Genomic DNA, 24140 nt, shown 5'->3' on the forward strand with positions numbered 1-24140 from the left:
GTCAATTACCAGCAAATATAATAATAGAATTTATAATGGTTTATTACAAAAATTAAGATGAAGAAATAGTGAATAATTAGTTGGTGTCAATTATTGCTTCATTGGTCTCTCCATGATATTTATATAATTTTTTCAATTTTTTACATAGGCTTTGCCACTTTATTTCTTTACTAATAATTTACCCATATTTCTTCTATCAATTGCATAATTCTACACAATTTTTCCATCTAAAAATCTATTCTTCAATTAAATAATATAATATCAATATCTTTAATATATATTTAAAGGAAAAAATTTACTTACAAATAATTTTATTTTTTTCTTTATTATAACATTTCAAAAATGTATAATACAATTTCAATCCACGAGTTTCACAGTTATTTTGTATTTTCCGCCGTTAAAACTTTGACTTATACTGAGAAGGATTGGTTATCAAACGACCAATCAGATCGTCCATTTTTAAAGTGACTGAGCATTTCCTCCCACCACAATGGATTGTCAACTGTTGACTGGGTTGCATCTGGCGTTGGATCTTTTTTCAGTATTTTGCCGATCGTCAAAAAGACATGTTCTGTGATTGTTTATTCTTTTGAAATCTTTTGTTGTGCGACTCAATGTTGTTTGAGTCGCACATGTTTTAAATTACAATATGAGTTTACGTTGAATTGAAGTAAATAGTTGCTTTAAACGCTGTCAAATCTGGAAAAAATTGACAATAATGTGGACGCAGAAATGGGCAATTTAGCTACGGTGGTGAGATTTGGTGCTGCTTTGTTGCCCTACTTTGTGGATTACGCGCAAGGGAATAACGAAACTATACCAGGTAAATGTTAAAGAAATGAAAAATCATCATTTTTGGAAGTGAGTCAAAATGTATTTGATCAAGTGTATCAGTGTTATCAAACCAAATTTCCAATACACCGCATCCACGACAGATAACAAACAGTCATTTTTATTTTAAGTGATTATACATTTAATGAAATGAACATTGTCAGCTAACTATTAAGTAGCTTATAAAGTAAATGTTAGGTTGCTTTGGCAATTAAACACTTGTCGAAGTTTTCATAAGCTCTGGTAACATACTGAACATGAAAACCATATCGTTATTGTTTGCTTATATTATGTCAAGCTTTGAAGCCTTACGACGTATAGCTCACCACAATCATTTGCAATTTATGTAAACGATCTAAAATTACTCAAATTAGTTGAATTCGTTGATACAACTGTAAATGCACTTAAGATAAAGTGCTTTTCTTTGTTTAAACTCAATTATTTCTTCTAAGCATAACTAGCCGTATTATGTCTGCAGAAGTTTAACAACTAAGTGAAAGGATGAGAACCGTTTTCTTCAACTTATATTTACCTTTAATACCTTTACTTGGTACACTTGAACGCGCCAAGAGATGCTACTTGCTACGCTTGTTTTTTTTTCTAAATACCATACCAACAACTTATAGTAACTAGAGATCTGAAGATCTGAAATTGAAAAATCTTAGAGCCATTATAGGAGTATGATAAAATTTTTCACTTTCTTTATAGTAGAGTCGAGTATCGAAGTCATTCAAAGGCAAGAAATCGAACCTTGTCGATACTATTAAAGTAATGATGTTGGATAATATTAAAAGACGAAATATGATTCATACATGAAAGTATTAATATCACTCTACAAGATTGTATATAAGAAATAGACAAGCACTTCTTCCACCTTATAAAGTAAAACATTAATTACCAATAGCCTTATGAAGTATCTCAGATCTCAAATATCTGTGGTGCATGTTACATTACTGAAAGTTTGATAAATATCCTGCAGTAAAGCTTTTTCAACTGTCAAGGGTATTGTTGTGTACAATAGAATAGTACCTGCATGGTACAAGGCTTATGTTATCTGACCTGTGAGAGTCTAAAAACCCTAAAATTCTACCATACTAAATTCTTGGTATTTTAGTTACACATGATCCATTTGTTAAGAGGAATAGACTTGACTTGTAAGAAAGTTTTGGATACGTTGAAATCACGAGTTACCAAGTAAGATAACAAATGAAATGCTGATGCTTGTTGATTGTCTTGGATCGTCTATAGCATTTCCCTTTGTTTTTCGCTGTACCGTTACTTTTATCTCTATAAGTTGCATAGTAGTTTTTATAAATATCAGAAATTGTAATGACTTCGTGTCTATTAAACTCGAAAGAAACAAAGACAAGAAAATTGTCAGTTATCTGCACGACTTACCTATATCTGACAAATTTTTTTATAATCATTGTACCGCTTATTCTGAGAAAAAGATTCGCAGAGAGTTGATATGTCTGCTTCCCCACTTTCTTGACTTTTGGATGACCCTTTAATTTTATGTATTCACAAACTTTGTGCTCGTGTTCATCATCGCACGACCTACATTTTTCATAGCTATCCACAAAATAAATCTTCCTGACCTCTGATACTTCACGACATCGTGGTTTTATTCATGATGCTTTTTCATCTAAGAATTCACATGGAAGTACTTTTTAAAAAGTCATATTTTGATCATAGACATTTTTATAAAAAGTTGAAAGTTTCTAAGGAAATTTCCCTTTTTATATTAATCATATTATTTAAAAAAGTAAAAGACTTTAATTCATTCATAAACTAGAGTCTTGTTTAGAAGAATCCAAAATTATAGTTTAGTTTGTTGAAGCTATATATATTCCACTAACATTTCACGGTAATTATGGATTACTGATTGGTTTCACTGGAATTTTTTTACCATTTCCTTTTAGAAATTAGGGCCTATTTTTACGTTGGACATAAATTTCGCACGGTTACTATATTTTTTAAAACTAAAAGGTCGTCATGATACTTCCGGAAAGTCAAACACGCGATCTGTCTTGTTCTCAATATTTTTAACATTTTAATATGGCAATAAATATTCTTAAATTCTCATGAATTATACCTTGGCATTTTTTACAACAATATTATTCAAATTATTTTCATCGTTAATTTTTTATTTAAATTCAATTTTCATGTAAATCAAATAATGTCAAAATTTTCCATATCCGCTTACAAATGAAAATTTCTCAATTAACCATAAAAATATGTTGACTTTTATGTAACTATTAGAATAATTAATGTATACGTTTTCATGGTTAAAAATATTTACATTTAAAAAACTTTCACTATTTTTTAACTTGATATATGTAAGTAGCAGTATACAACCAAAATATGGCTTCACAAAGAGTAGAGATTACCTATAAAATAAAATATTCCACCATGATACCAAACAACTTGCATAAAAATACATTTGAAAAAGGGATATCAAGTTACATATGAATATGTTTTCATTGAACTTTACTGAATTTTTGCAACATAAAATTTCCACATTTCATGTACAATATTCACTAGCAATTCCATGAATGTTGATCCTCTAGATAAAATATAATGCTTTCAAATGCTTCCTTATAACCAGACTAAGTTCAAAACATGATTTGATAAGAATTGAAATGCTAATTTCTCGGGTGATTGGTATAACTTTCCCTCTCTTTTTTTCCAAAGCAGGAAGTCAAGAGAATAATGTCATTAACATCGATAAAAAATGATAGTTGATAAATGTTACTGATTGGCTGATTGCTATTGGCTGATAATTAAAATTCCATTAAGATAGATTGTATTTTTTAAATCATAATAACACATTATGGGATCTATAGTTTAAATTATACTCATTAGGATCACTTAGTCATTTTTTATGCTTGATTAGGATCAAATTTTAAATGAATAAACAATAATACTCCAATATTATTTTGGAGTATTCTTTTATTATCAATAACATAAATAATAGAAACATTTACCAAAATAAATTGAGATATAATTTGATGTTTATGTGAGAAATTAAACATTTTACTATCAAAAATAAGCTGGATTTTGTTTTGGTAAATTGATAGGCTGGTTTTTTTGATAATCAATGACAGATGAGAATGTTTAGAAATTATTTGAAGAAATATTTAATAATTTTTATATCCGGAAGTTCCAAGTGATTCTCATAGTGATGTAGAACACGAAGTGAATTGGAATAGATGAGTAATAACATTTTCAAGGGAGGATGTGAGCCACTATATAATATTCTTCACGACGGGAATTGGATCATCAAACGGATAATGCACCCACACGTTGGGTTACGCGTGATATTATGTGTGTAAAAGGTAATAACTTAATTCCACCTATGTGAAGTTAAAGTCCTATGTGAGTGCAATATAACAGGATTCCTGAAATAACTCGTTTTTAGTTTGACTTTTTAACAAATTAATTCTGATAATAACTTGCTATCATATTTAATAAATGTGATGCAAAGAAAGATCACATATGAACATGAAATGAAGCTTTGATCATTTAGAGTATTCACACCATCAAGAGACCTACTACATATTCAATTTCTCGTCAGTGATGAAATGAAACGAATTACAGTTCAAAAAGAGAGATGTTGCGCTGCGATAATTATAGGTATAGCGTATTTTATATTTCACAAGTCCTACTTTTTTCTCATTCACAATTATTAATTATTCTATTTTTCGAATGAATATGAATTTAGATGAACATGTACAAATGAAAAAAATGTCTTTTTGCACTAACTTTGAGTACAAAAAAATTTCATCAAAAACACACTGCTGAGAAAAGAGAATAGGTCTTTATCTGCTACACTTTTGTTGCACCAATTTTTTTTTTAAATTTTATGATGATATAAATTGTTTCAAAATTGATGTAAAAAAAATTCAACTTGAGCGTGAAAGACGACTATTGCATCAGAACAATTAATAGAAAGAAAACAATAGATTTCATAAGCTGTTATTATGGTTGGACATAACCTATCTTAATTAAACTCCAGTAATATTCATTACATTTTTTATTGCTAAGATATTTTTTACACTGCTAAAGATATTGATTAAAGATATATATTATATTATATTATTCATAAGCATTCACTGATTGATATGATGAATATTTTTAAATCTTAGTATCCAGATTTTTGTTTTCATTTTCAAACTGACAAAATATAGTTATTATTTATAATAGAACTGTTAACTCTCCAAGTGTCAAAATACTATCAAAAGCTCCAAAAAAATCACACCATTTATCCCCTTATTAATTATCTCAACAAAAAAACTCCAATTTATTATTCCAGATGACCTACTGTACCATCAAATCTCAGTCTCGAAGAAGTTGATATTCTATTTACATTCACCAGAATGCTATCCAATCCAACAAACTAGACTTCCCACCCAAGAATTAAGACCAAACCTTTTAGACCAGACACATTAAACTTTCATGAATATCAAACAGTTAATTTAACACCAAAAAAAAGGGAAATGTGCTGTCTAATGTAATAGATCTTTTCAGATTCTTGTTTACATGATAATTAACACCTCAATACCATTCTAATCCTGAACATCAAAATAATTTCAACAATATGTTATGAATTTTAATGCCTTTCTATCTACAATGTTTCATCAATGAATCTCCTTCTCACGTATGCAAGAAGCATCTCTGGTAATTAATGACCCTACTACCTAAATATTCGTGGAGAAATGATGCTTATTTCCTTTGGTATTCATCATGGAGAAATATATATCACTAATAACTAAAGCAACACTCGAATATTCAAGTAGATGAAAGAAAAAGATTATGGGTTTATATTAAGAGAAAGTACTGAAGTGAAGGAACACTATACTACGTTTATATGTTCATAAAAATTAATATAGATCGAATTAATACTCAACATTGTGTACAGAATGAAATGACGTCTTATATATTTAAAAAATATGGTATGAAAAATATATAAAGAGACAGTTATTTTTATTAACTGGATCATGGTTCATTTTCACTCTGTTTCTAGTGCTTTGTTCGTTTATTAAAGCCCCACCGAGTCGAAAGACTACTATGAGGGAGGTCAATTAACATACTGAAACAGTTTTGTGCTGACTGACAAAGCCAGAGCTATTTAATTTACGTTGAATAATTGAGCAAGATGACTGAGTAAGATCTGACTATGAGAATTGGTCAACATTTCAGCCAAAATACTTTGTCATGATTTGAAGAAATTTTTTATTCAATGTATCTTCATGTAAATGATTAAATCATGAATAATATTATGCTAATTTGTGGTATGACTACTTCATTTTTCGTCTCAGACTTATCAGAACTTGGCATGAAGGAGGAATAACATTATTGCAGTAGAAAACTGTATTTTCTGTTATGAAATTAATAACGTTTTTGTAACAGGTAGTTAACATTAGTGATTATGTATGAAAATATGCTGATTTTTCGTGAATTATATCTCTTTTTAGCTACACACTAGTGATCAATGAAAAGTGTTATAATGAGGATATTGTCCTAGATGTTGGACTAGTTGAGAAATGTTTTCTTCAAAAGTGGAGCTATTAAGTTAATTTAGAATAATAGATTTTATTCAAAAATTAAGACATAACAGTTTTATTCATCTATTTCAATTAATAACAGTGTATAATTTAATATGATTTTCCTGTAATAAATCTGGATATTATTGGCACATGTACAGTCAAAACATTAATGAACATAAAACATGGAACATTCATCAAAGAGTATATAAAGAAAAGTATCTACCTATCGTAAAAGTATCTAGTAATAACTATTTTTCCTATATTAAATTCTCTTTAAGGAAAAATTGTGCAAAAAAAAAAATCTGGAAGTCCATAAAAAAACTTCTATTGCACATTGGTTGCCTTAAGGACTATCCAGGGGCTAGAAGAAAATGCAAACGATCAAACTATTTGATATTTCTCAATTCACACTCTTCGAATCTATTTGATTTTCCATCATTCTTTCACAACTTTACAAAATTATTGATTTATGTATGTGTGGACACGCATTTACATTCAATAATGAGTAATAATATGAGTAACCGAGAAAGTTAGATAACGGCTTATATGATGTTTCCTGTCTAACAGTGAGTGTAAAATGTTAAGACTTTTTGTTAGAAGACTTCATATACATGGAAAGCATGTAAATACTAAACTGGACGCATAATACATATTGAATATGAAGGTAAATGTTCATGTTTACACGTATGTATGGACAGAAAAAGGTGAGTATAGGAGAAATGCTAGTAGGATATAGGTACTCAAGTACTTGATAGTGTTCAAGCCTGTTCTAACGGTGCACGGGTTATTGGAAAGCTGTATAGTCTCGTTCGCAGAACTCAAGTCTTTGCATATTAAACTAAGAAACGAGTATCTAGTGTCAGGATTATTGCACGAATGACCCAACTTAAGTGACTGACATTCAAATGTATGCTATCTTAGCATTTTTCCCCATTTACCAGTGTCCCCAGAAGGTAATAGCCAGTTTATCATCATCATCATCAATAGAATTTCCTTTTCAATGAAACTGGAATTCTCTTGCTGCTATGAATATCTAGCATTTTTGCTCACTCTCTAACAAATAACCAAATCAAAATGATGTATAATTCATCAACACTCCTGGAGAGTTGTGGAGAGAAGTTGATGTGCACTATAAGAATGCCGATTGCGTCTTGTCAAGTTTGTGAAAGTGAATTTAGAAAGTTCTAGATTACCATTAAAATTATAACTGTCATAGCCAATTAAATATATACAATCATTTTTATATTCCAAACTTTATTATATGATGAATAGAGCAAGACATTGTCAGCTTTAATGTCAAGTTTTATTCAGAAGTTACTTGGAAAATGATTTGAGAAGGTGGTAATAAGCTAATAGAGAATTGCTGAGTTAATCAAAATTAAGTCTACACAAATGCACAATACAATGAAGACCTCTTTGAAGTGATAATGTAATATTCAATTACTCTTATGATCTCATCATGTCTAGCTTTTTAAAAAAAAAAGAAAAACATCATCACTAGTACGGTTAAATTCTTTGTATCATACAATTGTTTGATTTTTATTTAATTAAAAAGTATTTCTCTTTGTTTTTGATTCAATTAATACATTTTTCATAGCTTGCAGATTCTTTTTGATGAAAGACAAATGAATTAGTTGCTATTGATCAATATTGTACTAGGTATCCTGATACTGATATATTTTATTAAAGCCATCATTTAATTCAATTAAATTAATTTCTTATCAATTTATCTAATTTCATTAATTAAATTTAGATAATGTCAATAGAAATTATAATTAATTGAATAACACATTTGCCAATTGAGAGTTTATTCAAAACAAAGTACTTATGATCTAAAATTGGTTTGGTAGTCATCACTGTTAGAATTTGGTGTGCTCAAGCAGTAACTCATAAAAAAGTTTCTTTTTTCTTAATACATTTATATCTAAGTCGTCTTTTTTATTAGACTGATAAGACGAATAGCTGGGTAATAAGTATCAAGAAATAGTAGTCGAGAAAAACAGTCAGTCTTTTTACGGTTCGTAGACATGATTCCAATATGAATAAAAGGTACTGAGTAAGAAAACGGTTTATGCAGTGTCACACTGCCAATAGTAGAAATGTCTGTAGTTGTGTAAAAACATAACTGTACTATACAACTGGGTAATCATGTGATTACCACCAGTTCCAATCTTCACTGTTAAGTTTTATCATCATAAATGATCTAGAACATCAAAAATTTTCATTAATTTTTAATTGTAATGTATTGATACAATTTTATATAAGAATAAAATGAACAAATATTTAATTATATTAAAAATATACAACTGTAGTAAATGAGAAAATAATAATTGGAATATTTTTCTATGAAACATGACTTAAATGCTTATATGGTAATAAAAATAATAACAAGAGAAATTGAGTTAAAATTACATAACATCTCCAATTTTCTGAATGTGCAAAGAATCTACATAATCAAGTGAATTCGTTGATTAAAAATGATAAATGAACTAATTGGAAAGGAGTCTGTGGATGAAGCAACATAATGGTAACTAAATTTACTTAGCCTTGACTTTTTCAATATCTCCATTAATAAAGAGAGTAATTCAATGAATGCATTATTTAAATAACACGATAAAAAGTTTTTTTTTCCATTATCTTAATCAAATGGGATCATTTGAATATCTATATAGTCTAGAAAAATACATTTATACATTTTGCAGTATAGGAGGGGTATTATGGTGACGAACTGGGTGTTCTCAACTTGGAGAATGGAAACATGCTTAAGTTAACTTGAAGTAAGAGAGTTTACGGGACCCACATAATCGAGAAATCGGCAACCACATTCCATGTACATTTGAACGAGAAAGATAGACAATGGACTAAAATATGTACAATACATTGATGATAATATTTAATTCATGTCAAATTGAAGATTACTGTGCATTTATCTTATTGATTATGTTGTTTCATAATCACTTTTCATATCATTGGTGTTTTGAATTAGCTCTAAAGCAAATGAAACATTTATTTTCAACATCACTTGGGTAAGAGATTGTTGATAATACCAGTGACAGATTTATGTCTTGGTTGAAATTAAACTTGGTTTGTCGCATGAGGAAATTTATTAATTACCATTGATTGTAATAATTTTTACTCAAGTTAAAAAATATTACCTCTTAGGGTAATAATTTTATATATTTATATTCATTTATTTTAACTCAATGTATATACCATATAGTTTCTATGAAAAACTTTACGTGTTAAATGACGTCCGGAGTGTACACGTGCCTACCTGCATAAACTTTTGCCAAGCTCCGGCGAGCACAACTTTATAATCCTCAGTTGAGTTATGTGCAGGAGAAAGAAAGAAAGATAGAAAGAGAAAAATCTCTGGTTTTAGTTTGCACCAATTATCGTTCTCGTGGAACTATTTTTCTCACTAATTTATTTATGTTCAACAATCTCTGTATTACTTTTATATTATGCAAAAAATTGTATGCTATGAGTAATCTAATTTTCATTATTATATTTTTATTATCTTACCTAACTATTCTTAATTCTTACTTAATATCTTTGATGGTTTTTTAGAGCAAGTCTGAAGATAATTTATTATTAGAATATTAAAAAAAAAACAGCCATTTTGCATGATTATTAGAAAACTTTATTTTTTGTTGATTAGAATGATTTTTTTTCTGCTAGAAATGGTAGATAAATACATGTTAGTAATTATTGTTAGATTTAATTAATGAACTTCATGAATTTTAATGTAATTACAGTAAGTCTACATTTAAATTTATTTAAAGTTAAAATTTCCCGTTTTTTTCTTCAATTTTATTTTTTAATTTATCGAAATTTAATTGAAATATTTATCTAATCGGTTGTCAGTTTCTAATTTAAATAAAATTCAGAGGATTTTAAAAGGAATTAAAATTACCTCCAACAGAATCAAGGTTTCATGAAACATTTAAAAGTAATTTATTTTTAATGTTACTGAATAGTTATTTAACTATTATATAACTTTATTCAAATTAAAATCCTTTTTTTTATTACTGCTATTCCATTCAATGCATCAATTAATTTTTTATAGCTTAATTAATATTCTTTTTGAATAATTTTATTAAATATATTTTTTTCATTCTTCACGACTTCAATTAATTGTCAATTGATTAGTTAACAGAGAAGAGAAATTTTCAATATGTTTAGACTTCAATAGGAATTACCAATAATTATGGATAAATATATGATACGTCCATAGGGATTGATTGAATCATTAAAATTTATTTAAAAAACGAATGTAACAACTTGGAGAAAACCTTATAAATAATAATATAAGATTATTATCTGTTATTATTATAGCTCATAAATATTGGATTTTATCCTGAAGCAACAAGTCATCTCTATGAAATATGATTACCCATAAAATTTAATTAAATATTTTCTAGTTCCATATTTTCATTTTATTATCTAAACAGTTGAAAATTTACAACATTAATAACAAACTAATATGACTTATTTTATTACAGAATGTATCGAGTCTTCAGAAGGTTGCCTTTGGTGCAAAGGAGCATACTGTGCTCGATGTGCTGTTCTTCTACATCAAGGGAGATGTGTAGATACATGTCCACCAGGTCACATTGCTGATCGTTCAACCAGAGTTGATTATATGGGACGAATATGTCGAGAAACGGGTTACATGTTTGGACTGACTGGAAGTCAAGTGGCGATCTTTGTCGGTATTCTTTCTGGAGCTACCATTTGTATATTCATTATAGTTTGCGGTGCAATCGTATTTCATAGAAGAAAGAAAAAAGCTGCAAAGTTAATTCGGCAGTATGAAGACAGGTATTTGATTTATTTTTATACTTTTATCCAACGATACCAACTGGTTTTGTTGGAGCTTATCATATCAGAATAGTTGAATAGACCTTTAAAGAGATCTGGTTTATAATCTAGAAGTAGTTTACACTAGGGTATTTTACATAGGGTGTTCAGTAAAAAATAGATTATGCTAATCAGTGTATAATAAGCTACTGTAAAAAATGGAAGCTTTTATGACCCATATCAGATTGTGAATAAGCAATTAACTTGATTTTTGATTTAATGATTCAATTAAAAAATATTCTATTTCATAATAAATTTTAATTTACTAAAGTATCATCAAAATATGAATTGATATTATTATTTTTATTTCTTCACATAGTCATTTTTTGCTCCAACAAAGATAATCACAATTTAATTGATTTTTCGTGAGTTTAATATTTTATACACAATAGAAATTTTTTAAACTAATTTACAATAATTGAAAGTAATTTATGATAAAAGTAAAAAAATTTCTTTCTTTCTTACTTTAGTTTTTTTTATTTCAACTGTTTTAATAAATTAAGTATAATTAAAAATTTTCTAAAAGTTAATCACTTAATTCATTTTCTCATTATATAATAATTGAAAAATTCAATTGAACTTAAACTTTTAATAAACGTAAACATAAGTTGGTCCATTGTTCAAGAATGAAATAAAAGAGTTACTTTAACGAAACAGTACAAATGTTGCATTAAATAGATTATCAAGGGTAATGAGCGTTACATGACTACTCTATTTACTTTGCTCTCTCGAGACTAATGCATTGTCATGTTATGTTCTATAATATAGTATAAATAATAAAAAACATAAAAGAAAAAGAATTTTTCGATTAAAAAATTAATCTAAAAATACTAATTAATTTCATTTATTCATGTAAAGAATATATAGACTTTCATATTATCTTGTTTACTAAGGTTTCATCTTATCTAGACACCCTATAGATATTTTACATATGCATACATTTTTTACTCATCTGCAACATCCACTTAACTTATTTGGATTTTTTCAGTGCCGAGAGACGAGAATTTCTAAAGCATCTTGCGACATTACGGGGAGAAGCTAACACTTTTCTTGCAATGTTAAACGACACACGACGACAAGTTCGTGAATTATATTATTCTGGTAATAATGGTGATGGTGCTGTTGGAGTTCAAGCTTACAGGTATTGTCAATTTTCATTTCAAAATCTCTTTAATATTTAACAGTCTTTGAATTACAAAAAAATACAATAATTAATCTTTTTTTTTCATGTAGACCTGTACTTCGTGACCTTGCAAGAATCCTAGTTCTAGTAAATAGGAGTGATGATGACATATATTTACCACCAGATGATTGGCAAAGGCTCCTATCATGGGCAGAACGCTTGCTTCGACGATACAAAAAACACACGTCACCCGAGGTAAATAAATACAGTATGATTTATCTTAGAGCAATAATTAATATCTCAAGCTCGAATAATCACAATTATTAATCTTTGCTGAGTATTTCTTCATCTATTTCTTTGTTCACTTCTTCGCACGCCAGTCAATTACACACTTTGGTGAGTGTTCCAACGAAAACTGCGTGATGAATTTATGCTATTCATAAAGTATTCTTCAATTATTACATCATTCTTCATTTCATAGATGATAACGTATTCTTTTGATTCATATAATAACTCATATCAGTAACTACAATATGTTCATATCCGTCATCTCAAATTTGTCTATTTTCAGTTCATTAGGTGTTATATAGACTTCATATTTCATTTAAACTTTTTACTATCAGTAGAATATTAGAAAAATATGTCATGCTTTGATAATTAATTCTCATAACTCTTTTATTCTTAGTGTATCTATTTATAAACTTTTCCTGTTTTTCATTATTTATATTTATTGAATATGTTTGTATAGTAAGTAGTGGCATTTTTCAAAGCATTGTAATTTAATATTATCATTTTCTTTAAAGGTGGCTCAATTGGTTACATTCCTACAACAACCAACGCCTGTTACTCCAATGGTTCCAACAACTCAACAGATAGCAATCACTCAACCGGCATCGCAGGCATATGAAATAAAAACGACTCCAACGAATCTCACAACATTCCAGTCGAACATACCATTGACAACTTTCCAAGCAAGTGATAAATCGAGCATAAGTCCAGCCAGTTCAATTATCGGTTATAATAAAGACAGTCCAATAAGTTCAAGTTTAGGACAAAATAGTTCAATTGCTTACAATGAAAAATTAAGTCCCTCAGGTTCAACTGTTGGTCAAACAACGCCACTTGTTTTAAACAATCAAGCAAGGCGGCATTCGTTACATTTTCAAGAACTTGGTATCTCAGCATTTAATAATTCATTCAATTTAGCTGGGACTTTAGGGAATAACAGTGTTTCATGCACTGAAAGTGAGTGCAATGGTCTTAACAGGAATCTCAATCCTCAGTGGGAGTTTCAAAGCACGAATGAAGAAACTAATTACACAATACTGGCCGACTGGGCTCCAGCTAGAGACTACCTCATTGATGACTTCACGATTCTTGGCCTAAGACCGCAGGATGAAATTACTACTGAGTTGTAATGATGACAATCATTCTAGTATCGGTGTTATTATGTTAATAAAGAACTTTATAATATTTATAAACATTTAATAGTGTCAACGTGATTTTTTGTATCGTAAAAATAGTTCATACGACTGATCTGTTCGACAAAATCATCGATATACAATATAGGAATTTGTGAACATACCAAATAATTATAAAAATTAATTTTTGATAACCATATAATATTATTAATAAGAGTACTCATGTCATCTTGGTACGAATACGGAATGTGTAATCGACGCTAGTCAGCGTTGTTTAATATATAAATTATAATGAACATTTGACAATTGTAAAAAAATATTTAAAAAATTTTCAATAATTATACATACATATCGTAAAATGTTCTAAGCTTTAACATTAAAAAAAAATATTTGTGAATAAATACCGATCTACGAAGGAGTGTAGATTAGTATGTTTTTGTATACATTGCGAACATCGTGCAAAAAACTCAAATTGAGTTCGACTGTACAAAATTATGTAAATAATTAAAAAAAATAATTAAGATATAATTATACATTATTCATTTAAATATGTAATATATGCATTTATGTTTATAGATATTTGTTTTGTTTCTTTTCTTCCTCCCACTCCTTAAATTTTAATTCATTCATTGTCTAATACATCTCATTTATAATGAGAGTTTAAGTTAATACTTTCAAAACTACGCGCCTAATAAACAGGAAGTCAAATTGAGATGCGCAGTCGGCCGGAAATTGCGTGCGCACTGCTCTTATAGTTGTCTCTCTCGTCTTTTGCCGTATACCATCTTCAACAATTAAAAACTACAACTAAATTCCTTAAGTACGCACTCAATTGGATTTACCGATTGTTTCTTTATTCCAGTTTTTAAGATAATGTGTAGAATACCTGTTTCTTTATTACTCTCAGAGTTTTTGTTAGTGTTATCAAATACAAACGGCCAAGTTGTTAGCGGGGAGGCGCGAGGGACGGCCATGACAGTCGTGTAAACTACAGTGTGCTAATCTTCTTTAGTAAAATAGCGAATAAAAAGTTATTGGCAAATATTATCAATGATTGTCATATAAACAATAGCAAATAGATAGTGAGTGAATGAGTGGGCTAGATGGTGGAAACTTTAATGCGCTGGAGCGGCCATTATTGTGTAGAACCTGTTTGTGGGTACATGAGGCTGAGGTGAGAGGAGAAGAGAGAGGAATCAGGCTGAACAGAGAGGCACACAGCAAGCAGTAAGGCGATACGGCAAAGAGAGGAGCGGCGTCCTCTGCCCCTCTTACGTTGGGACGCGCCGTTGTAGCCCCGTGTGAAGCTCAGCCGTGAGACGGGCCGACAAGCGACGTACGAGAGATGCCAGAACCCCCGATGGCACCTTGCACCACGTGAGTGAGCATTCAGAATCGCAAAGTTAGCGCGTGATGTGATATTCATCCCCTGACGTTACAATTGCACTCGTCCAACACCCATAGCAACCGTCCATCTTGTTGGCCCCTTGTCCTCGTTCCACGAACCGTGATAATTGACGCGTCATACGTGCGATCAGTACGTCCTGGTGGACCGATTATTAGCACAACCGACAGCTTTTACCTTTGTGTCTACTATCATGATGGAAATTCATTAAAATTACGGATCTCTAAATTGATTGTCGGGAGTGTCGGGAGACATAAGGATTTGCTTAAATTGCGCCTTTGTCGTTATTGTAACATGGTACCCGATGACTCACCCTTTCCCGCTCTTGTTAGAAGAGAATTATTTGCTAGACTTGATTTTCCATTAAAATTATTACTCGATGATAATTATCATTGAACGGGGTTAATTGTTGGCACATTGCGATCTGTCGTCGACCTGTACAGACAGAAATCCGATTTACTTGTTTTTAGGTTAAATTACGCCGACTAATCTATACTTGCGTGGGATGGAATTATACATATCGGATTTTTTTTTATATCTGCCATTGTATTTATGATGGTTCGTCTAATGAGAATCCTTTTAAAGATTAAAATAACTTAAGTGTGTAATAATTATTCAGACTTGATGGAAATATGATTTTAAATGACATTTATATTTCATATTTTAGGATGAGTAAAAATGATAACTATTCAAAGAGATTTACGTGCATTCTTCATTGAACAAAGATGAATAGTGAACAGCATGCCCTGCCAGCGACTACGCAGGCACAGCAAGAGGTAAGGGACTGAAAATAAATTTTATTATAAGGCTACTCCCCAAACTACAAATGCGCTACCCTTTTTTTTCAATTATACCAATTAATAATTTTCAAGTTTATTCAGCCTCTCATTTATTGGTGATATGTTATTGCTTTGTTAAACTTTATTTTTTTTTTCGTATTTCTCACACTGTTGAGTACAATTTATCCATTACACAATGATTAATGTCTGTTAGAAATATCACATTTTATCTCTTTTATTCAAATATTGTGACATAAATTTTGTTTATATATATCTGTGGAAATATGTAATTTATATGGAAACACATTTTTCAAGTTTCAATGTTATTAATTGTTCAATGTTGTCAACTTAAATCTAAGCTTGAATATTTTTTTAATTATTTGATTCTTTTAGATCACTGTTTAATTTATCAATTGTCAATTTAAAAGTAAATAATAGCAAGTAGATAGCGGAATGAATGGATGTACACTTTAAATTAAAATGACGATTTTCAGCTGTTTATTTTCATTGCAAAATCGATTTTAGATGCACGTTTTAATATTTTTTGTCTTGAAGTGCTTCAAGATAGAAAGCAAAAAATATATATATATATATATATATATATATATATGAAAGACCAATGATTTTAGGAAGTTGGCGCATTTGTTGATTGGAGCTTGGCCCGTTGCATGCGCACTGCATGCTACTTCGATGTTGTACAAATGTTTGAATGTGTATTGGTAGGAAGTAAACGCGGGTCAAAGCGGTCGTCCTTCTTATCCGGGTGGTTTGGCCACCGCTACGAGTGTCGGGAATGTAGGAAGTACTGTCCCGCATTCATCCGCGGACCTGCGTGTAGGTACAGCTGTAGCATTAGCTTCCTCGGTAGCTAAGTATTGGGTCCTCACCAATCTGTTTCCTGGACCACTACCCCAGGTTTCGGTGTATCACCATCCCCACCATAATTCCTCGCACAGGAGTGGTGGAGGTGGCGAAGCGCCTTCCAAAGAGCCGGGATCTTCATTGTCCCAGGACATGGCGTTGGCTACCAATTCGCACCATCAAACAACGACTTCGCACCATCACCATCAACCTGCGGTTAGCAGCAGCGGCCATCATAGTTCCCTGCAGTCAACCGCTCAGGTTTGTTTGTGTAGATTGCACGCTTTCCTTCCTTTTTTTTTAATTGTGCTTGCACCATCAAAATCACCAATAAAAATAAGTTCATCTAATTCAGCATTTGTCCATGAACAGAATTATGAATTAATAAATAATGTAGATGAGTTCATCGCAGTAGATAGTATACATTTCTCTTCACATAATAACGTTCGTCTTAACTTTAAGTATTAGATTTTGGTTGGTCTGACATTAGACTGCAATGAACATTTTTTACATTTACTGTAACAGATCCCGGTATCTCTTCCTGGTCTCAATCTAGACGGATCTCATATACCTACGAGTCATCTACAGGCCGCTCATGCTCAGATGCAGCAACAGATGCAGTCTCAGCAGCAGATGCACCCATCTCAACAGCAACAGCAGCATCATCAGATACCAACCCATCAAAATGCCCAAAACAACGGACCAAATGCTCAAAACCCATCCGCGCAGAGGGATGACAACAAAGTGAAGGATGAAAGCGGTAGTTGCACGACCGAGCGTTGTAGTGATAGCCAAGTACACTGTCAGGTACAATGTGATCTTCAGCTTCAACAGCCACAAGATTTACAACAGAGTATGATGCAGCAGCAGCAGCAACAACAACAGCAGCAGCAACAACAGCAGCAACATCAACAGCAACAACAGCAGATTGGAGTTGGACTCGGTGGCGGCCATGGAGGTGATGGAAGCAATCAAAACAATGCAGAGAAGCCAGAAAAGGAGAAGGAATTGCGGCAGCTTAATATGACACAGTAAGATGTTCTTCATTTTCTCTAGGTAGTTGGCTGACGATAAATTATTTTTTTTTTTTTCAAGATTTCAAGTACCGGAATTAAAACCAGGTGGTCACATGATGGATGTGCGGACAGCTGATGGTTCAGTGGTTAAAATAAGTGCAGGAAACGAACAAGATCTTGCGAAAACCCTTGGCGTCGAGATGGTACAAAATATGTATAAAGTAACTATCTGAAATAATTGTTATCATCAATATCTTAATATAAAACTTTTTTGTTAATGATTTAATCTTATTTTTAAGGTTAATGTTGAGGATATTAATCAACTCCTAGCCTATCATGAGGTATTTGGGAAACTTCAAAGTGAAATAGCAGCTGGAACTACTTTAGTAGGCGGTACAGTACCTACTCAAACCGTTACCACAATACAAAATGGTACTCCCATCGTTCAACAAGTACAACTCAATAAATTTGATATAAAAACTAGTGATGGTGAAGCAACCCCTGGACCAAGTGCTTCGCCCGTATCTGTTGGTAGTCATGCATGTGAAGTTTGCGGAAAAATTTTTCAGTTTCGCTATCAACTAATTGTGCATCGACGTTATCATACGGAAAGAAAGCCATTTACGTGCCAAGTTTGTGGTAAAGCTTTCTCCAACGCAAATGATTTAACACGTCATGGAAAATGTCATCTCGGTGGTTCAATGTTCACCTGTGCCGTTTGTTTTCATGTATTTGCCAATGCACCATCTCTTGAACGTCATATGAAGCGTCATGCTACTGATAAACCATATAATTGCACTGTTTGTGGTAAAAGTTTTGCTAGAAAAGAACATTTGGATAATCATACCCGATGCCATACGGGTGAAACTCCATATAGGTATAAATATTTTCCATTAATATTGATGAATCAAATTTAACATAGCGAGAATTTAATAAATATTTTTGATTTTTTATTAGATGTCAATATTGCGCGAAAACATTTACACGCAAGGAACATATGGTAAACCATGTTAGAAAACATACGGGTGAAACACCACATCGCTGCGATATTTGTAAAAAAAGTTTTACTCGTAAGGAACACTTTATGAACCATGTTATGTGGCATACTGGAGAAACACCACATCATTGTCAGGTCTGTGGCAAAAAATATACGCGCAAAGAACACTTGGCTAATCATATGCGCTCACACACCAATGACACGCCTTTTCGCTGTGAGATTTGTGGTAAGTGGTAATAATTATGCGCTCGTAACTTTTTATACAAACGATAAACAGCAATCTCTTATACTCAAACTGATTTCTATGACTTGAATAAGTGACACAATGTCAGAAAAAAAGTTTTTTGTTACTCTTGTTTGAAAATACAAAAAACAAATTAATGCAAAGCTTTGTTGTTACGAACAAAACATGAACATTAAAAGTTTTTACTTTATTGCCGTATAGATACTATAAAAACTGAGAATAATGATATTTTAAACCCATTAAATTTATTTAAAAAAAAATACACAGGCGTTTATTGATAAACTTTTTAGAAATTATTTCATTAATTTCTATTGAATTTATGATTGGATAAAAATTATCTTAAAATTTTCAGTGCGAAAAACTTCTTAATTTTATCAAAAAATTATTCTGATGAGTAATATATTATCAAGAGAATAAAAATATATTCAAGTTTTTTACTGATAGTATCAGAGAAATCGATGTTAAATACGTTTACTTTTTTTGCAGTAACCATGATCTTTCGCTTTGTATGAACCATACAAATTGAGCATGTAGACCATTTTTTTCTCATTATCCGACAGAAAACTAATTTTACCCCCTTTTTTTCAAAGTATATTGATTTTGCATATACTAGGTAGTTTATTTTCGTTCCTTTTATAGGTTTGAAAGGCTTGTCCTTGTTACTAAGTCATTTTAAAAAAGCTGGCTTTACGAATTTAAATTCATATTTTATGCTTAGTTTTTTTTATCTTTTCTCTATCTTATATTTTTGCTGCCGTATTTTTTTTTAAGATTTGTTAATTTTTACTATGGTTGACTAACATTTTTGTTCTCTCTACTTTTCCGAAATGTTTTTCTTCTTTCTCTGCTGTATAATGAGAAGTCTTTGTTCTAATCTTAAATAACTAATGTTGAAGCTAGAAATTTACGTTGTATTTTTCATTTTTTCTTTTTTTGCAAAAACAGGTAAGTCATTTACAAGGAAGGAGCACTTCACGAACCATATAATGTGGCATACGGGTGAAACTCCTCATCGTTGTGACTTTTGTTCGAAGACATTCACACGAAAAGAGCATCTTTTGAATCATGTACGGCAGCATACAGGCGAGTCTCCTCATCGATGTGGCTTCTGCTCTAAATCCTTTACTAGAAAAGAACATCTTGTAAACCACATTCGTCAACATACCGGTAAGAATAATTTACTGAATAGTTTTGAATTTATTTACAATTTTATAATTTTTTTTACTTTTATTTAAATTTGAATTTAATTTATACAGGTGAAACGCCTTTCCGATGTCAATATTGTCCGAAAGCGTTCACACGAAAAGATCATTTGGTGAATCACGTTAGACAACATACGGGTGAGTCCCCGCACAAGTGCCAGTATTGCACGAAATCGTTCACACGGAAGGAACATTTGACAAATCACGTACGTCAACATACAGGCGAGTCGCCCCATCGATGCCACTTCTGTTCCAAGTCTTTTACACGTAAAGAACATCTGACAAATCATGTGCGAATTCATACTGGCGAGTCTCCTCATAGATGTGAATTTTGTCAAAGAACATTCACGAGAAAAGAGCATCTTAATAATCACCTTCGACAACATACCGGAGATTCTTCACATTGTTGCAACGTTTGCTCCAAGCCATTTACTAGAAAGGTAAGTGATTTGTTTGACGTTTTAAATAGTACACAATTATCTATTTTTATTTAATAGAATTTGTTCTGTGTAGTTCGTAAAAATTTTTAAAGTAGAAAATTTACTAACAAATAAACTATGCTGCAAAAGTAATAAATTCAAAGCTTAGAGAAGAAATTTATTTGCATGATAATGCAAATTCCTTCTATGATGAAATTTTATTTGAAAAATTTGCTTTCAGGAGCACCTTGTGAATCATATGCGTTGTCATACTGGAGAAAGACCATTTGTTTGTACTGAATGCGGCAAGAGTTTCCCATTGAAAGGAAATTTACTGTTCCATATGCGTTCTCATAATAAGGGAAGCAATGCTGAGAGACCATTCCGCTGTGATCTCTGTCCTAAGGATTTCATGTGTAAAGGGCATCTGGTGTCTCATCGACGTTCTCATTCTGATGAACGACCACATCGTTGTTCGGAATGTGGAAAAACTTTCGTCGAAAAGGGTAACATGTTAAGACACTTGAGAAAACATGCAGCAGAAGGTCCACCAACTCAAGTTAGTACGCCTTCGGCAATTCCTCAACCAGGAGTACTTCCGATACCAACAGCAGCAGCAGCAGTTCTAGTGGGTCATCCATTAGCACCGTCAGCACCGTCAGTTGTGCCACAGCATACAGTCGTTGTTCCTACACCACCAGGTGTTTTAACATCTTATTGAATGGACCAAATGAACGGCAGAGATTACCATTAATTTTATCTATGGAAATTTTCTACAAACTTGCAAGAGAGTGCTCTAGAAAAATTTGTGAATAATTTTATGGCTTGTCCACACGTTAGTTGATAGAATATATCGTGTTGAAAATGCTATAATTGTTATAGATTAAACATTAAAAAAATCAACAATAACAAATGGGTTTAAAACCGAGGAAAAATAATTTCACGGAATGTTTATTCAAATTCATATAAAGGAATTTATACTTTGATAATTTTTCCAATTACTTTTTAGATTACATTTTTCATAAATGATTATGAAATCGAAATTTTGTTTTTCTCTAAAAGAATAATGCAAGAAGTAGGAAGAAAGAAAGAATATTATGGTTAATTCGTTTTGTTTTTCCTTTATTTTTTTTATTAGAATAGTTTTACAAATATAGAGAGATTATTTCAAGGTGTAGATAGAAGTATATCAGTTGTCAGACGAGAAATTCAATTTAAAGCAAAAATCAGCTGTAAATGATTTTAGCTATTACATCCGAGTGCAATATAATTCGGCTGCTTTTGTGTGTACCAAGGTAGTTGCAAAGTCATCAAGAAAATTTCAATTTTTGAGTTATAAACAATACGCCAAGTAGTGAAGAAGAACAGAATTAGTTGATTTAGATATATTTGTTATCCTTTTATTAACATTTATTCGATATCTAGCGTGTTTTTATATTTATAAAAGAGTCAGTACAATGTTATTTTTTATTATATTTTTTATTATTTTTCAATTTCATATATGTCAGTATTGTTTTTTCATAAAAGAAAATCAATCTGTTCAGAATTTATTTTCAAAAATTACCGAAAATAATAACAAAGTTAAACTAACTTTTTTATGAATATTCGAAACCTTCTAGATACTTTACTATGTAAAAATATACAGAAATTATATTTAATTTGATATGTTGGTGTAATCAAATATTTCATGGTGACAAAATTTCATGTTATTATCTAGACATTATGTAAAGTCATGTACTTTATATTAGAGGTTGAGGTGGATTATAATATAATCAAACAAGCATATATTTTGCCTGGCAATTAAACAGTCGTCATAAAAAAAAAACCTTATAAGAAAGTTAGAAGTTTTTTTTTAATGTGATGCAAAGGGAAGTTTAATAAGGTGATAATTTACGTTGCCGGGTATGTCAAAGTTGCATATATCATCTAAATAATAACTATAAAATGGAATGTAGAGTGTATATATATATAAATGTTTATATATACGCACCAACGCACGATTCAATTCGAATACGAAAATCAAAGAATTTAAAGTTGTGTGTGATTTCTCATGGGCCTGAATTTAATTTAGAACTCTGTAGATTCGTATAAATTATAAATAATTAGTGTGTCTGAGCAATATAATGTATCAACACGTACTAACTAAATAACCAAATACATTTTGTTTGTAAAGAATTAAACGCCATACCGCGATGGAAAATGAGCTACAAGATATTGTTAACAGGTATCGATATAATGAGTTTGATATACAAATACAAGTTATGTATACAAACTAAATAAGTACTGATGGATATACACGTTGTATATATGCAATAAACATATTGCGAGTATGATGCGATTAATGGGTGATGCAGAGTTCATAAGAATGGACATTTAAAATACAAACTTATTCAGTCATATGTCTCGTCACCTACAAATTTTATTTCTCTTATCTTCTGACCTCTTAGATTTTAATTATCTATGAAATAAGATAATATAAATAAAAAACGAATAGAAGTAATGTTTATATGAATCAATAATATTAACATGTTATAAAAAGCATGAAAAAAAGTTAATTTTTATTCTTAGAATTGAGGTTTGTTTAGACCTTCGAAAAGAATAGTATAAAAGAGTTTAAATATAATGAAACAAACTTCGAATTTTTGATTAATTTCATAATAAAGCGAGTCATTTTTAAAATTTTTCCTATTAATTATCTTTGTTGTTTTTGTTTCGAATATTTTTCTACCAGAGATTTTAAAATCAATGGAGTGAGACTTGGGTTTGAAAATAAAGAGGCAATGGAGATGATTAAATTGGAGTAAAAAAAAATTATAAATTCAAATTATGATTTACTCTTAGATAGAGCGAGAAATAAAATATGTATAGAATTTTATTATGCACCACTGTAATATTATGTATCCCAAACTGTGACACAATATACACTGGTGTTATGTTAACTGTGAGAATGTCGTGTAATATGTTGCATTATTTCCTTAATACATGAAATAAAATAATAACAAAATTTCATAAATAGTGTTACATAAACATCAAAATATTATTATATACAATAAATTAGTACCATAGTATCCTTTCAATCCTATATTATATTTGTTATTAATTTATAAATTTTCGAACTAAATGGGATAACAAAACTTTTGTCTTATGTTTGAATAATAATTAAATTACAATTTTGAATTACCAAAATTAGAAAATGACTTCGAAAGGGTTAATGAAATTTTTGAAGGAAGTATTATTTTCTTTGATATATTAAAAATAATTATTTACTAAAAAAAGAATATTTGGTCTATGCATTATATTAAAAATTTTTATTTTTATTTAAAAATTTCTTTTGATACAAAAAAGGAAAATTATATTTGTTGATAATGCAGATTCGATTTTAAAAATATAACCTCAGAGCCACCTTCTGATAAGGTAGTGAAATTTCACC

The 24140-nt window shown here is 30.5% G+C and overlaps 2 protein-coding genes across 8 annotated transcripts; both read left to right on the forward strand.

Moving 5' to 3' along the window:
- The first annotated feature begins 544 nt into the window (after positions 1-544).
- Positions 545-14364, forward strand: T48 (FU domain-containing protein T48). The gene is made up of 5 exons (XM_035093264.1): positions 545-823; positions 10886-11204; positions 12232-12384; positions 12477-12621; positions 13170-14364. The coding sequence occupies exons 1-5, from the start codon at positions 733-735 to the stop codon at positions 13782-13784; spliced, it is 1323 nt and encodes a 440-aa protein (XP_034949155.1). The 5' UTR covers positions 545-732; the 3' UTR covers positions 13785-14364.
- Positions 14365-14483: 119 nt separating this feature from the next.
- Positions 14484-23723, forward strand: LOC118072999 (zinc finger protein 665-like). Of its 7 annotated transcripts, XM_035093260.1 has the most exons (11): positions 14527-15164; positions 15860-15968; positions 16695-17093; positions 17358-17639; positions 17700-17863; positions 17928-18069; positions 18148-18725; positions 18806-19071; positions 20035-20256; positions 20346-20731; positions 20952-23723. In XM_035093260.1, the coding sequence occupies exons 2-11, from the start codon at positions 15918-15920 to the stop codon at positions 21429-21431; spliced, it is 2970 nt and encodes a 989-aa protein (XP_034949151.1). In that variant the 5' UTR covers positions 14527-15164; positions 15860-15917; the 3' UTR covers positions 21432-23723. The 7 variants fall into 7 exon arrangements, with proteins under 7 accessions (XP_034949148.1, XP_034949154.1, XP_034949151.1 ...); XM_035093257.1 differs by having other exon boundaries at positions 14484-14607; positions 17358-17863; positions 20952-21431; XM_035093259.1 differs by having other exon boundaries at positions 17358-17863.
- Positions 23724-24140: the final 417 nt, after the last annotated feature.

This window comes from Chelonus insularis, unplaced genomic scaffold (assembly GCF_013357705.1).
Source record: "Chelonus insularis isolate UGA/USDA-ARS -01 unplaced genomic scaffold, ASM1335770v1 contig_94_pilon, whole genome shotgun sequence".
Classification (NCBI taxonomy): domain Eukaryota; kingdom Metazoa; phylum Arthropoda; class Insecta; order Hymenoptera; family Braconidae; genus Chelonus; species Chelonus insularis.